The sequence below is a fragment of the Mytilus trossulus genome, chromosome 12 (genome assembly GCF_036588685.1).
Source record: "Mytilus trossulus isolate FHL-02 chromosome 12, PNRI_Mtr1.1.1.hap1, whole genome shotgun sequence".
Classification (NCBI taxonomy): Eukaryota; Metazoa; Mollusca; class Bivalvia; order Mytilida; family Mytilidae; genus Mytilus; species Mytilus trossulus.
Window position 1 is genome coordinate 6,510,397 of NC_086384.1, and position 17,541 is coordinate 6,527,937.

General features: G+C 30.7%; 1 protein-coding gene across 1 annotated transcript; it reads right to left on the minus strand.

The window, feature by feature from the left end:
* Positions 1-784: 784 nt before the first annotated feature.
* LOC134692131 (uncharacterized) lies at positions 785-11,715 on the minus strand. The gene is made up of 3 exons (XM_063552553.1): positions 11,412-11,715; positions 1,941-2,118; positions 785-1,220 (listed from the first exon to the last, which is right to left on the minus strand). The coding sequence occupies exons 1-3, from the start codon at positions 11,544-11,546 to the stop codon at positions 1,159-1,161; spliced, it is 375 nt and encodes a 124-aa protein (XP_063408623.1). The 5' UTR covers positions 11,547-11,715; the 3' UTR covers positions 785-1,158.
* Between the last annotated feature and the right edge of the window lie 5,826 nt (positions 11,716-17,541).

Genomic DNA, 17,541 nt, shown 5'->3' on the forward strand with positions numbered 1-17,541 from the left:
ATCCACGTCCTTGGCAAACATATTTATATTGATAATATTGTTTCATTTAAGTTAAACATCCAGTGGCAAATATTTCATGAATATTTAAATTGTGACCACTCGAAGTATTTGTGCAAGCTCCTAAAAATGTAAAAAAAAATATCATTTTGAATCGGTTTTCAGAAATGGGATTATGAGAAAAAAAATCGTCCTTCTTTCTAGTTCATTGTTTTTCAGTATATGTATATTTAGATGTAAACTGCTGTTTCGATAAAACTGTTAAAGTTTTGTCAAAACTCAATAACGAGAAGCCAAGATATCGAGATATGACTACGACACACTCTTAAACTGTATTTCTGGTATATATATATATATGCCTTTTTACAGGTCATTTGAACTCTTGTTGATAATTACCTCATTGGCAATCATACCAAACTGCCTTATTTTTACACTGAAGGTTAAATTAACTCCTGTGCCTATTGTATAAAATTGATTACGCCCCTATAGAAAGAATTCTGTGGTTGTGTTTTTACTTGAAATATTTGTGTTTGTTCTTTTTGTGGGTTTTTTTGTGCGTTCTCAATTGAATTGTATGATTTGTATATTACTATAAGTCTTTTTTGTTTTGTTTTTTTCTGCTTTTCAGATTGTACAAATTATTTTCTTAATTTTGTATTATTTTCACCAATGTACTGCTTCGTTCTGCTGAATCTTTCTGATATCGTTTTGATCTGACATTGCCCGGGTATATGCATATATTCATATTTGCATTTAGTAGGGTATATGTATAAGAATCATGAATGAGTAACTTTATAGTAAATTAATTTATTTAGCAAAATCATTTTGTCATCCCCTATAGACTATCACAGAGAGATATCATCTTAAAATTAAACTTTTCCCGCGCTTCGTCTTAAAGAGTAGTAAACATACTCATCCCAATTGGGAAATTAAATAACAGTATGTTAACGGATCTCGTAGATCATAAGGCATAATTCTATATATACATGTAAACAAAAAATTGCAATGGGGGGCTTCTATATTTGATAGTATGTGGATTTATAATTTGATTCTTTCAAAATGTCAAATTTGATTTATTGCTTTTCAAATCCCATACTACATTTTTTTTAATATCGGACTGTTATGGGCGTAATTGAAACGATGATATTATCTGTTGTTGTCTTATTGTCTTGACAACCATGGACCAGCTGGGCAAACTTTCCATAAGCAAAGAGCGACACCTCCTGGAATTAAAAAAAAAGAAGAAAATTCAAACAAATGTATATGCAATAATAGTTTTACTCAAATTCGACTAAAGATGTATAAAAGTACAAACAATGAAATCAACGAAAAGTTTGTATAGAAAAATCAATTAACTATTAAAAAAAAAAAATAATGAGGATGCTCGCAGTATTAACCACATGTATAAACATGTTTAATAGTTTTTAAGGCATCTATAAAATATCTATATGAATAAGAAGATGTGTAAAATCGACAATGAGACCACTTTCCGCAAGAGGACAAAATGACACAGAAAAGAACAGCTATCATGATTAATTCATTAATTCTTTCAAAATGCTTGTACATGTATGTCATCTTAAAAAAGGTGAATCTATGAAATTTTAAACTTATTGCATTGCAATTCTTTAATTTACAGGCTGTAACTCGTTTGAAAATCTGACATTGTAATTTTAGATACATTAGAGGATGATGTATTTCATGCTACAGTAGATGAATTGTGCAGAGTTTTTTTTTAATTTTTATCCTATGTACCAAATGCACAGTGGGGACACGAGGAACAAATAAAGAAAGCAATACACATAAATTGGAACCCCGAAAGTTAAAATGTAAACTTAGATTTATCAATCGTACGAAATATTGACCCAAGTATAGACGCAGCTTGGTTGTGCGGGATGTAAAAGTACGTAGCCACGTTATATCTACATATGTTACTAGATACTAACCTCTGCTAGATCTAGCCAATGCCATTCTTTTAGCTGCCGACATCATTCTTCTGAAACTTGATCTCTTAAGATTTTCGCTACTGTATGGGACACTGTCATTTTCTGTGGATTGGTTTACTTGATCCGACATCAAATTACGTAAAATTGCTTCTCTGTATTGGGGGGATAACATCAAATTCTGAAACAAATAAATATTACAAGAATAAGTATTGAATTACATGTATAAACTTAACTACATGTAATAAAACACAAATACCACTAAACGGCGTTACAAGTTTTCAGCTGTAATTATGTCCTGGTATATGTCCTGGTATAGATAAGTCTATTTGATATTTAGCTTTCCTTGATCTCGTTATGTCCCTTGCAAGTTACGGGTATCTACATCCTTCTTGTTTCGAAAGAGCCACACAGATTTTTTTAGCCTTTGAAAAACAAGAAGAAGATATCAAACCAATCAATAAAATCAGTTCTAGCTAGAACAGTTCTAACTGACAGATTTAATGAGAGGTTAGAAGTGATCTCCACTGTATTATGACAGATGAAACGATCGCGACCCGTAAATAAAATATGTGTTACCGTACGGCCTTCAAAAAGGAGTAAATAACCATACCGCATAGGAAGCTTAAAAGGGTGACAAAAGTGACAAATGTACAACAATGCATTATATGACAACCCGTGCACTAGCGCTGGTCCTTTCTGGGCTTGTTGAACACTAAGATTTTACAAATTTCTATTGTTCGTGGACGGTGGAGCTTAAATTAATAACAACAAATATTTCTATCTAATATAGAGATCAACGGACAAAGACACCATTTGTGTTGACTTATTTTATTAAATAGAAAACTAACTTCACTAGATTTCTTTTCACACGGAGTGTAGTATATAAATGCTAAGTAGTTCTTCCATTGACACTCCTAAATCACCATTGTACTAAATTCAATCAACTATGATTTTATATAGTGCTCGTGTCACAACTTGGTAGTTGTATTATGCAAATCAAGTAACCAAATCTTGTGAATCCAATGAAAGTAATGACTATAATCATCCAGAAAAGGTTAGGTTTTTTCTGTGGTTACTTCGACTTATGATTTCCGAGAGGAAATTAAGAACATTCCGGCTATGTATTTGCCATTAAATCAATCTCGTCACGAGCATTGTTTTTACAATTAATCTACCATCAAAGGTGTCCCAACTGAGATTTATCATAAATGAAACTACATAAAATTCTCGGCAATGATTGACGCAGTGTCCCCCGGGATGATGACAATATTTCTAGTTTTACGGAGTATTCAGTGTTCTAAATTTAAAGCTAGTCCTTAGATAATTGGTTAGCTCAGATATCAAAGAACTACAGCATGTTTTTACGAGACAATAATTGAAATACAATGGCTTCTCTTGTCTTTTGTCTTAGGCACTAAGATAAGTTGATGTGGAATTCCTATGGGAATCAATTATACTCCCCTTTATTGATGAAATGTATCTAAATATAATTACTGCAATATTTTTTTGTTGTTATAAAGGATGAGTGTGGTATTTTCATTTGAACTTTAAAAAGACAAAAATAAAATGGATAAACTTATAAAAGTGCCTATACAAAACTAGCCGTTTTTGTAAGTTTTGTGATTTAATAAAAAAAAACAATACATATAACAAACAGTGTACTTTAACAAAATGCACACACAGAAGTAAAAAAAATGCTCGTTGTTGAAATTATTTTAAAGGGAGGCAAATTATCTCAGTATTGAGACACACAGACTCAGAAAACAATGTACACAAATAAGTTGTAAAATAGATTTTAAACTTCACGAAATTAAAACAGAAATTCCTATAACAGGTACATGTAACTAAACTCCACGCAAAACATCCAGTCAGCTGCCCTTTTACATCACGGTTTAAACAAAGTCCCACCCGACATTGTAATATCATTACCAGTCAGGACAACTAGGTTTTTTCTAAACAATTAAAAATTTTATATATTTAATTACTTGCATTATTTTCGAATAAATAATGCAAGTAATTAAATATAGATAATAATGCATACATACGTGGAAATTTCTTAGAAAAAAGATTTGGCGTGAAAACACCCTTTTGTGCAATTCTTTTGTATTTATACATGTTTGATTTTTTTAATATGTTGTGTGAAAATGTTTCATTTTATGATCAAATGTATTTTAAACAGATCAAAATTAATCATTATTGTCATTGTGGCACTGTTAAAGTCCATACTTTCTCTAATTTAATTAAGAATTGAATGCTTCTTTTTGTAAATTTATTGGGGTTTAAAAGCGTTGCCGAAGTACATTTTGTATGAAGCGCGGAAGCGTTTCATACTAAAAATGTGCGCACGGTCAACGCTTTTACAACCCTATAAAGTTACAAAAAGAAGCATTCAATACTTATAATTATTTTTTTATTAATTATGACCACGAAAACACGAATTTTATATTTTTGTATTTTATTCACCTGTGCTCTTTATTGTGGGTCCACGTGTATCACGAATGAAAATTTTTATTGAGTGATGCAATTGCTTACGGAAGAACTCGTTATGTGCAGTTAGCCAATCAAAATAAAGTATTAAAATGAAACATACATCTAATGTAATTCTATATCCGGACCAAAACTCCAATCGGTACCGAAGATGACCAAATTAAGGACAAAGTTTGGCAGGTTTTAAATTTGTACATAGTTGCTGCCATGTTTTTTTTATGATTGATTTTTTTTAGAAGAAGTTGGTACAATCATGGAACTAGTATTGTCAATACCTTCATAGTACAGCAAATAATAATAAAAATTGAGTCAGGAGTAAATAAGAAGTAATGAACATATATATTGACTTGACTCTTCCGTGACACTTGTAAAGTACTTTCATAAGTGTTATTGTGGTATAATTTAAAAATAAAAAAAGAACCACATCACGAATGTGAATGTCACTTTTCTCCCCAAACAAGAACCACAGATAATGAATAAATGTTGGTAGAAAATGTATACTTGATAGCTGTATATAAAGGAATAATGACTTCTGGTCCCATGGGGCAATGTTAAGATGCCATGATAATGGTCATCTGATTGTAATTTGATCAGCGACCTTGCTGTTCACACATAACGTGTATTTACCTTACACGTTAATGTTTGTATTTGTTAATATATGCTTTGTATAATACTATGATTGCAAGAGTACGACTAGGGTGCGATTTAGAGTCGTGACATTTTTATCATTCGTTCTGCATTATTTCCACACGCTTGGTGTTTCATGTCGTTTGTAATAACCTTAACGACATTGTCAGATTGACTGCCTGCCAAATCGAGTTTGACTTCTCTTCGTTTATCGAATTGAATTAACAGATCAGGGGGAGTGTGTCGGTATCTTTATTGAAATCAAACAGAAGTTACTCAGCAAGTGTCATATTTGCGGGGGATTGGTTTTTCTTAAATGGTTCTTAAAACAAAAATCATGTTCGACATCATACATTGCTTACGGATACAATCACGAAACTCTCTTTTGGAATGTTATTCTTTCTGATATGAATACTCGTGACTTTCTAGTTGACAGTCTTGCCATATCTCATTATATTCTACGGTCAGGAGTTTTTTTTAAATACTTTTGCTAGAGTAAGGTCAAAGTTATATATATATATATATCATCCGAATCTTAACTCAGTCACCACATCTCTTCATTTTCTGCGGTAAAGAGTTTTTTTATAATAAATTTGCCAGAGTCGAGTCCAAGTTGTATCATTCGAATTTTAGGTGTTCGCATTTTGTTAGTATAATATAACAACCACAATTACGATTATGGACCCTTTATCACGCCTTCATAAATCTTATACGTAAAAACACATAGTTTGTGATTCGCTTCAACACTAATACTTAAGAAGGAATGCAATTGATTTTCGATTATGGTTAAGAGTTGTAGAAAACAAAATCGTGTCCATTCATTGTTATTCTTAATGAAAAATATTACATTTCATACATATCTTAATTGATAGCCAGTATGAATTATCAGTGAATCTTGAAATAGGTTGAATATATAGGATGGATAAAGTTACTACTTATATGAATGTCAATTGAAGAAATAAAAGACGAGTTAATCCTATCCACAGATTAAAATGTTATAAATCTCAAACATATGTCATTATTAAACAAGTCTTCTTCGGTTATAAGTGCATCGGGCATATGATTAATATCGTTAACAATGAAATATAATTTGAAAATAATTTGAAAAAAATCAACAAGAATATATTTCTTAGCAATGTAAAATTGTTGTTTGGTCAGATAATTGCAGTTGTAATTTCCAAGTTGAATGTTAATGATTTCCAGATCAATGTTGATAATTCCAAGATTAAAGTTGAAAATTCCAAAATAAAAGTCGACAATTTAAAAAATAAAATAAAAAAGGATGCTTCCGTAGTTGGGTTATATTCTTATGACGTTCACGTATACGTTATATCTTGTTCACAGTAACACTGAGAGGATAGACTCTTCTGTCTGTAATTTAAAGTTACATGACTTTTTGTATGACTGCCGATGAGACAAATATCCACCCGAGTTCAAATGAAGTGGATATGATCAATTATAGGTCACCGTACGGCCTCGACATTGTGAATTTTGATTTAAAAGCAGAATTTGCCACACAAAGAAAACTAAAATTTTAATTTAAAAAAAAACAGCAAAATAATGTGTTTTAACTAATAGGTTTAGTATATTTTGTGCAACACATGACCATTGAACGAGATCACAGAAGTTGTTCACGAGAAACCTCAAAACAGATTAGGAACATAGATGTAAAAAGATGTTGTTAGAGTGCTAATGAGACAACTCGCCATCCAATTCACAATTTATAAAAAAGTAAACCATTATAGGTCAAAGTACGGTTTTCAACAAGGCGCCTTGGCTCACACTGAACAACAAGCTATAAAGGGTCCCATCCCCTATAAATTACTATTGAAAAAACATTCAAATGAGAAAAGCAATGGTCTTATATCTATATAAAAAACAAGAAACGAGATACACTTATGAACCAAATCAACAAACGAAAACTACTGAACATAGCTACTACGCCTTTATATTCATTGTATATCCCATAAGCATAGACATTCCTAGAACAAGCATACATATACATTTCCATAATTGGTGTCCAGAAGAATCAACACTAAATTTTAACTTTATTTTATAATTCTGAGCTCATAGGTCATTTACCACTCCTTCAATATTTAATGTATTTTCTAAGTAAAATGAAGTGTCATACAGACATTTATTGGCGCAGTGGAAATAATAATTATCAAACTTTAACGACAATTGAAATCTCTTATGCCGTTGTAACCGTCAATGAAATGAACTTATGAATGATCGCCTACCATTTAAAATAAAATAATGTAGGTTATATTCGAATTAGTTTGGTGTGTACTACGAACTTATCAAGATAAATCGTACATGAGGGATTTGTCATATCCATTCGGTCATGTCTTGAGACTAGTTGTTTTTTTAGAATGAAAGGTCGGTTCGGTTGATTTGTGTTATCTGAAGGGAGACTGTTATAGGTTGCACTTTGTAAATACAAATGTTTCTCAAACCACGCCATATATAATATGCATATATAATTAATTTTGTTAACGTACTGTTTCCTATTTATATCTCATTGCTTCATCTCGTAGAGACAGAACTTGGGAAGGTAACCAGTAATAGGCATATGCCGCGATATCAGTCATATTTAAATTTAAAGTCAAGGTAGGGGTAGAAGGGTAGTGTAAGTCTAAGAAGTACGGGCATATAAACGTTGAAAATATGCCGCACAGCCATATAATTTGACCTGTGAAAAAAAATAGAAGTGCATAAGAACTTTCAATTCTATGATATGTTTTTTTCAAAACTTCATAGTAAAAGTGCTACAAAATATGGCAATTAAAATTCTACAAAATAATAAAAATGTTTCGAGGAAAAGTTAGTACTTAAAAATCCACATGATTATTTGCAATAGTCGTAAAGTATCGCTATGACTTTAATCTAATCCGTATATATAAAGTCAACATTACCAGTTCAAATGCCAAAAACCTGCAACAAACATGTAATGATTACTATTGTTTCCAATTTTAAATGAGGAATTTATAATTATTTCACGCATTTAATTTCAAGAAATGTCTAAATGTATTTCTCAAAAGTCATTAATAACATTATAAAAGAACGTTCACTGCGTGCTGTCGGATTATAATTAAAAGTTTGATTGTTGTTCGTGAGTGATTCGTTACATGTTTGGTTTTCGCGCTCAGGAGAGAAAACTGTTTACCATGATAATTATACCAAATGATATTTTATAAATTCCAAAAATTTGAAGAAGCAGCAAATATCAATTTTAAAGTCTACAGTATGAACTCAAGAGCTCCCACACTCGAGATCACCTATGGAAATTTAGTAATATGTAGGAAATTAAGATAAATCAAATAATGGATTTGGTTCGGGCATTAAACTATGAATTAGGCCAATTCCGGAAAAGGCGTACAATGCAACAAAATACGCATACAATGCAACAAAATACGTTTAACCTTATAACACATTATATCAAAAATAAGTAGAATTTAGATAAAATTGAGAATGGAAATGGGGAATGTGTCAAAGAGACAACAACCCGACCAAATAAAAAACAACAGCAGAATGTCACCTACAGGTCTTCAATGTAACGAGAAATTTCCGCACCCGGAGGCGTCCTTCAGCTGGCCCCTAAACATGTGTCTTGATTGCAAACCAAAGCTTGAGGCATGGAATCCCCATCAACTGTACAAAGAATGCAATTGATTTTTGAATTTGATAAAAGTTCAGGAAAACAAAATCGTGCCCATTCATTGTTATTTTTGAATTATCTAAATTGAAAGCCAGTATGAAGTATCAGTGTTTCAGGAAATAAGATATTTGTTTATTATTTTTAATGAATCAGAATAAGTATACGTGTGTTCGAATGACCACAGTTGATATATCTGAGTATGTAATAGATACATGTATGACATATTATATGTTGTAAATATGTTATGAATGAAAGATTTTTCCAAAGTTTACGCAATGAACTTAAGACCGATTTACTATTTATTTATTGTAAAAAAAAAACCAATTTACAGAATAAACATTCATAGTAGAATAAAACAAAGACCATGTAATAACTTCAAAGACTATTGGAGTAAATGTTTACAACTTTTAAAGTGGAAACACTGATGTCCAATAATGGTTTAAGTCTGTATCTATTCAAATCATCAATGTGTCAAAAGTACACGGATGCCCCCCTCGCACGTTCCTTTTGCATGTTCCATGGACCGTGAAATTAGGTATTAATCTAATTTGGCATTAAAATTAGAAAGATTATACTATAGGGAACATATGTACTAAGTTTCAAGTTGATTGGACTTCAATATCTTCAAAAACTACCTTGACCAAAAACTTTAACCTGAAACTTCCACTTTCATTTTCTATGTTCAGTGGACCGTGAAATTGAAGTCAAAAGTCTAATTTGGCTGTAAAATTAGAAAGATCATATCATAAGCAACAAATTTACTAAGTTTCAAGTTGATTGGACTTCACGGCTTCATCAAAAACTACCTTGACCAAAAACTTTAACCTGAACGTACGCACAGACGAACGAACGGAGCCACAGACCAGAAAACATAATGCCCCCCTACTATCGTAGGTGGGGCATACAAATCGTGATGTCAACCATCAATATTAGAATACGCGTAGTCTAGTCCATACTGAGCCAAGACAAAGACTACCTTAGGTTTGCCAAATCATTGAGTTGTCACGTTGTATATGTACAATTTGCCGTCAGTGTATTGAAAACGAATTCCATTTCATCTTATTCTGTCCAAAATATAAGGAACTTAGAGTAAAATTCATAAAGAAATACTACTGGTCTAGACCAAGTATGTTTAAATTTATTGAACTTTTAAGTTTAAAGATCATCAAACAGTTAACCAATTTAGGAAAATGCATTTTGAATGCATTTAAAATCAGAGACAATATTACATGAACATTCTCTGTCTGTTTACTTGTTTCCTTTAAAAATTTGTATTTCCACCGATAAACTGTAAAATTCAAGGTAATAAAGAATTTGAATTTGCCAGAAATAGAAAACAGTCTATTCAAACTTAATGAAATCAAACGAACCCATGAAATGTTAGAAAACGAAATTACAGTTTTTGCCATGACTTTGTCAGTTTATATTCAATTTATGAGTTTGACTGCCCCTCTGGTATCTTTCGTCCCTCTTTTATTGTATAGACTGTCATCACAACAGTATTCTTTAATTTTATTATTTTAAAATGCGTATGTAGATAAACTGTATTTGGTTAATATAAAAACAAATATATAATATGGGTCTATTGTGAATTAAATACTTTGATACCTGACACCCATAGGAAACAACAACTTGCCAAAGACCTATATTTCTCTCACAAATACCCCATGCCACTTTTAAATAAATTATAAAAAAAAGAAATCCCCCATGTTTACAAAATTCAAAAACAATTTCAGACATTTCAATAAAATGGTACAATAGATCTTTAAGATTTTAAGTAAATATTATAAAGTAAGCACAATTATAGAATGTATTGGGTAGGAGTCGTCCATCGATGTAAGTTTTGTTTTGATGGTTTTGTTACAGCAAATTTTTTTTTTATCTATTTACTAAGTATTTATTTTAACAAAGAAATAAAAAAAAAAAGATTCAAGTTACATTCATGAGCATTAATGGTTTAAGCAATATTGTATCTATTTGTTTTAATAATAATAATTATAACAAATTAAAGAACTTATATTTTGCACTTCACATCTGAAACAACAAATTTTAAAGAAATTTTTTATCAAACAATTTATGAAAAGAAATACTATCTGTTCTTATAAGTTGGATACTAAATGCATTCTGCTATAACCTCAGTAAAATTGCCGTTCTTGATTAATGAATTACGGTTAGTCAAACCAGAATTACTTTACTGCAAAAGTACATTACAAAGTCTTTTACGATTGTAACCAAAGGAGTGTGTTGTTTTGTTATAAATAATAAATCGAACGAAATACTAATGTCCATGAAAGATGAATAGTAGATAATTTCTGCTATAAAATTGCTGTTATTTAATGGTTCACAAAACTAAAATTACTAAACTGCATAAGAACATTTCAAAATATTTAACTGGAGTAAGTATTTTTGTTATATGAATAATAAATCAAACGATATATTATCTGTCCATAAAAGATGAATAGTATAGGTTCATTCTGCTATAAATTCAGTAAAATTACTGTTAAATTATGGTTCATCAAATCCGAATTACTTAACTGCAAGAGTACATCACAACATCATTAAGGATGTAACTAAAGATTTTCTGTAAATAATAATAAATGTTAACCTACCGCTGTAAATAATAATAAATGTTAACCTACCGCTGTAAATAATAATAAATGTTAACCTACCGCTGTAAATAATAATAAATGTTAACCTACCGCTGAAGCCGAATTCGTCAATTCTTCTGTGTCTTGAATGTAGTCTCCCATTGGTGCTGCCTTACAAACAGTCAACGTGAACACGAACATAGATGTAAAAACAATAAGAAAAACTTGAGCTAATTTCTCAGACATAACTAAAACAATTTAACTGTAGTAAAAACTAAATAAAGTTTATCTAACGTTGCTGTTCTTTCCCTGCTAGTTCTTAATAAGGATAAGGATTACTTTTTCACGTTTTATATATACGGCTCAAGCCCACGGTAGTGTTCTATCACAATTTACCACTCAATCACTGACGTTTTTAATATTCCCAAATCACATAGATCCAATTCGTTGACAATTATTTCAGCCTATCAATTGTCACCTTATTAATTTTGACGTACGGCATGAATTATCTCCCTTGATAATTAGACAGATGTAAGATAATTCTAGATGACAATTAATACATCGTTATCGCTTGTTTTATTATTTCAAAATAATTGTTTTTCAAGTAAAATCGTGATTTATGGCATTCGGGACCTACACGGATCAATCCTTTTCTATGAATATATCAAAGAAATGAAGCTGTCAATTTCAAATATGTACATTTCATAGTTAAAATGAAAAAGTGTGTTGAGAGATTTTAAAATTAGTAGCATCAAGCTAAAGGCAAATCGAAATACTAGTAATTTATTTATGGCTACACAATTGATTTCATATTTAAATCATTGCTTTATCTTATCTTCCATAGAACATTTGACTTATATTTGATATTAGTACTTGTTTAAAGTCAACGTTATAACCAATCGTATTTTTTTTATTAATAAATTAGAAGAATCAAACGATGTTCCTTCAAAAATGTACTTAGTAATATGTTCAAAGTATTTTTAATTATTGAACCTTGCAATTATTGTAATAATTTTCGGCCTTTCTACTGGTATCAATATTGTTTTAATTTTGTACGCGGTCTTTGTAAGAACTTTACAATTATGAATTTCTAATGTTTGATTCGTTTCAACAGACACACGCTATTTTTATTTTTTCGTTTTGCTACAGTCGTTTGTATTTTTTTACTCATTTCTGCATTTGAGATAAAAAAAAAATTATATTCATACATTAAAACAAACGTGTATATATAGTACTTATAGCAACACATGGTTGTATGGGGCGCATTTGGGGATTAAAATGTTTTACGTTTGCGCGCAGCTTTTGATTACATTTGCGCGCATTCATTTTACAGGTAAACTCAGGTAAAAATATAAATAAAAATTAAATTAAATTATAATTGACTATATATTTTTTTTTTCATTTTCATAATAAATCGTTGGTGCGCTGGGGACTAAGACTTATACTTGTAAATAATTTATCAAATTATAAATAAATAAGTAATATTACCTATATTTTACCTGAGTTTACCTGTCAAAAAAAAAAAATGCGCGCAATTGTAATCAAAAGCTGCGCGCAAACGTAATGATTTTTGCGCGCAAATGTAATGGTAATGCGCGCAAACGTAATGTTAAATATGAAAAATATATTTATGGATAATTTTTTAAACATTTTTAATTTGTCTTTGTTTATTTTCCTATTGTTTTGGCTCATTTTCAGTATTCTGTAAACCCTTTTCCATACCTTTTAAGAATATGTACCCATATCCATTTTTTATGACATATTCCATTTCATATATTTTTTTTTTTCCGTGGCCGAAACCTCTCTAAAAGTTGTTTTATGTCATTTCGAACAATTTTTGTTATGTGTTTTTTAAATATGTTTGGCGTCGATGGCAACTATTTGATAGCTTTACGGTGACCTATATTTGTCAATGTCTGTGTCATTTTGGGCTCTTCTAGACAGTTGTCTCATTGGCAATCATACCACTTCTTCTTTTTATATTTGTATCAATAACTTGATTTTTTTCCCCCAAGACAGTTTATATATATAATAAGTGGTTGACGTATTGTATGGACACAATTCTTAAGTCGAATACCCTATGTTGCTCTCAATGCGTATTATAGATACTATTAGTGTTTGTGTCTTTGGGTGGCTGGCTCCTTGACGTATTATATAGTAACTACCATACTCATTGTTAATGTTGGATACTATTTGTTGTCTTCGTAGTGTAATGTGGTTACTGGAAGTGTATTTGTCGTGTGGCTGAAAGTTGAAACATTCCTTTTTCTTTTATTTTTAAAAACAAAGCGCAAATTTTTTTTTTAAGGATGTTAGCTTGGCATGTTTTACATGTATAATTTTAAGCCATTTGTTAAATTCTTTCGAAATCTTTATTTTTTAAAAGTTTTTGAGAACTTTAAACTTGTCAATGACAAATCTATGAAAAATCAAGAGAGATAATTTTCCCGCCAAATTTCAATGGCTAGTAGAATCTCATAAACAAGCACAAAAATTCATTGACCTCTATATTTTATATTTTGCTTTTTTGCTTTTTTAATCCTTAATCAATATAATTTTATACTAGACTAAGTGTTTTGGAAACCTATTCATTTTGAAACTGATGTCTTTAAAGGTGACTTGTTTTTTTAGCAGTTTATATACTTAATTAATGTGCATGTTCAAACAGATAAACAGGTGCACAACATAAACTTATGTTTTGATAGGGGAAAAAAACAAATAATTATAAATAAAAGATTAAAATATGGACACAATGCAGACACTAGAATAGAAAAATAAATATTAGAATGCACTTTCATACAAAATTATTATTTCAAATATGAAACGTGGCTAGGCAATAAAAGCTTAATATCAATTCACAGATAAAACCTTTCGTTACACGAGGATATGAATTAACAGGTTTTCCAAAAAAAAAAAATGAAAAAAAATGAAAAAAAAAAAATGATTTTAACATTTTAATTGCTAATTTACATGTACTTGCACTTTCAAATTATACTTAATAAAGGGTTTTATAGACATTTACCTGACATCAAATTCTCTTTATGCTCTTACAATCTTTAATATCCAAATTAAGTTCGTGTTCATTGAAATGTTCTTCACATGGTTTTTTTACATTTTTTTTTGTTGAATTGCTGTCTAATTAATGTTTCTCACTTTAAATATTATATGTAGGGTTATGTTGGTGAATATTGTCTGGGGTAGATTTTCAATTTGCACGAGATTTCGGGTACACTATATACATTTATATACCACGAGAGATAATATTCAACGATTTTCATGCATTCATTTTGACTCCTTTATTGTTAAGCAAAACTTGAAAATAAATACGATTGAAAATGGAAATGGGGAATGTGTCAAAGAGACAACAACGCGACCAAAAAGTAGAAATAGCCGAAATCCAACAAAAGGGCTCAATACAGTGAAAAAAAAACCGCACCAGAGGCATGCTTCATTTCGACCCTTTACCAAAATGTAGTCTAGTTCAATGAAAATGTACGTCATACTTAACCCCGAAATATATAAATGAACTAAAATTAAAAATCGTATATGCCAGAGGCTCCTGAGACTTTGGACTGGCGCTAAAAAAATGCGACGGGTTAAACATGTTTTGTGAGATCTCAACCCTCCATCTATACCTCTAGCCAATGTAGAAAAACAAACATTCAGTAATACGCACAGTAAAACTCAGTTTAAGGTGGCTCGGGCCTATTCGAAGTTTCTATCAGAAGTGCTGTTTTTTTTTGTTATTTTATTTTTTACAGAAATTGAATCAAATTGGTCGAAAAAAATAGGGGTCACGGACCATTTAAGCTCAAAATTTTACTTTTAAACATGTATGTGAAAGGGACAATTTTTCAATGAAATGATAGGGAAAATAGAGGTGTTGACATAATTTTATCGGAATATCTCAAAAAAAGTACATTGACACTTGGTCAAAAACTGTAATATAAAACAAAGCTTCAAAGAATGAGCAAATAAAAAACATAGGTCACCGATAAGGAAAAAAAAATATTTTGCTTTAAAACCCAAATTTGGAAAATGGTGAAAATGATTGAAATGTCACTTTGAGCCTTTACGAAATACACATACTAACGAAAATATTTTTTTAGTAACATAATTACAATGATTTAACATTTCTAATCCATCAAAATATTAAAAAAAATAATATCGAATTTATAAAAATTCACACGACAAATACTGTTGGAGTGCAATGTAATTCATGCGTGAAATTATGCGCAGTCGAATAGTCCCGATCCACCTTATGGTAGAATAGGTAATAAAGGAAACTAAGCAAAATGACAATGATACACACTAGCGGATTTAGGGGGGGGGAGGGGGGTTAAGACAGTTTAGAATTGGGTAAAGCAAATGATGAATGTTACTCTCACAAACAAACAAAATATTACCACCAAATAGCCTTATTAAGTTCACAAAACTTTACCAACCCACATGATAAGACGCAGCTAGTGGAATAGATCAGGGGCGAATCCAGCCGTATTAAAAAGGGGGGAAGGGGTCCCAACCCAGGACAAAGGGGGGTTCAAACTATATGTTCCCATTCAAATGCATTGATCATGCAAAAAAGTGGGATCCGCCACTGTAGATGCAAGGGTTGATACAGCAATTGCAAAACGGCTTGATACGATCCGTAATTAAATAATTAAACTAATTAAAAGTTTATTTAGAGTAACCATATGCCGGATGTTTTAAATGTATGGTGTAATCATAATAGTTTAAAAGTAAATTTGAGAAAATCAAATGTTATACATTTTAGAAATCCTTCTATAGCCAGATCAGATTTTCATTTTAGTTTAAATGATGAAAATATTGAGTATGCTTCAAATTACCAATACTTAGGTTTATTGTTAAAATAGTTTTTAGACTACCAATTAATGGCAAAAGCTGTAGCCAGGTCAGCAAGTAGGGCATTAGGTTTACTTATTGTTAAATGTAAAGCACATGGTGGTTTTCAGCACAATATCTACACAAAGCTATTTGATACGATGGTTTGGTCAGTCATAAATTATGGCTCGTCTATTTGGGGCACGAGAGATTTCTCGTGCATCACTGCAGTACAGAATCGCGCCATGCGTTTCTACATGGGTGTGGGTAAATATACCCCAAACGATGCTGTGTCAGGTGACATGGGCTGGAAACCACCATGTGTTAAACAGTGGATAAATATTTTTAGACACTGGTCCAAATGTACAAAAATGGACAATAATAGAATTAATTATAAAGTTTTTAAATGGTCAGTGATGAAAGGTAGTTGTAAATTAAAAAAAATTGGTACTACAAAGTTATGGAGATGTTGAAATCATTTGATTTTGAAAGATATTGTAAAATAAATGAAAATTTTCTTGATAGTTATAGTATATCTCAGTTAGAAGAGAAAATGTTTGATAAATATAAAAAAGACTGGTGTACCAGAATTTTTTCATATAGTACCGGTTGTAAATTGAGAACATATAAACTTTTTAAACATACTTATAACACTGAGCAATATTTGCTACAAAAAATGCCACTGCGCCATCGTAGTGCTTTTTCAAAGTTTAGATGTGGTGTAGCACCATTAAAAATTGAAACTGGTCGATATGAAAGAAAAAATCTAGACGAAAGAGTCTGTTTTAACTGCAATATTTTAGAGGATGAAAAACATGTACTTTTAAATTGTCCCTTGTATGAAGATCTAAGACATGCTCTTTTTATTGATATATTGTGTCATAATGATATGTTTATAAACTTGTCTGATGAAGAAAAATTTATATATATGTTTAAAAATACCAATAATTGTAATATTGTTGCCAAAACCTGCTATAACATTTTAACAAGGAGAAACAGTATTTTATATCATTAACTACTGTATTTGTAGTATTTTATAAAATGAATAAGTATTATTTGTATTTTAATAGTCTCTCATAATTCTTTTAAGAATGGCACATACATGTATTTAATTGTTTTAACTATGTTTACTGTATAATTAATTTTATAATTGTATCTTGTTTTAATCATGTTGTATGTGGTGAGACTTTAATAAACTATTGAATCTATTGAATCTGAATTGTGACAAAAAGTGTGCCATTTATTGAAAAGCCTAAATGTTTGGTATAACAAGATAACAAGAAAACGTCTCTTGTGTTCAAAAACATTTCTCACAATCCCCCCCCCCCCCCCCCCCATTTTCCGTTAGGACCATCCTAAAATATACGAGAAGAACATAACGCGCATAAGGCCAACCAAC

Coding starts and splice junctions, on each gene's coding strand:
- LOC134692131 (XM_063552553.1), bottom strand. CDS start 11,546: ATGTCTGAGAAATTAGCTCAAGTTTTTCTTATTGTTTTTACATCTATG. Junction 2,119..11,411: donor TGACGAATTCGGCTTCAGCG/GTAGGTTAACAT, acceptor TATTTGTTTCAG/AATTTGATGTTATCCCCCCA. Junction 1,221..1,940: donor ATTGGCTAGATCTAGCAGAG/GTTAGTATCTAG, acceptor TTTTAATTCCAG/GAGGTGTCGCTCTTTGCTTA.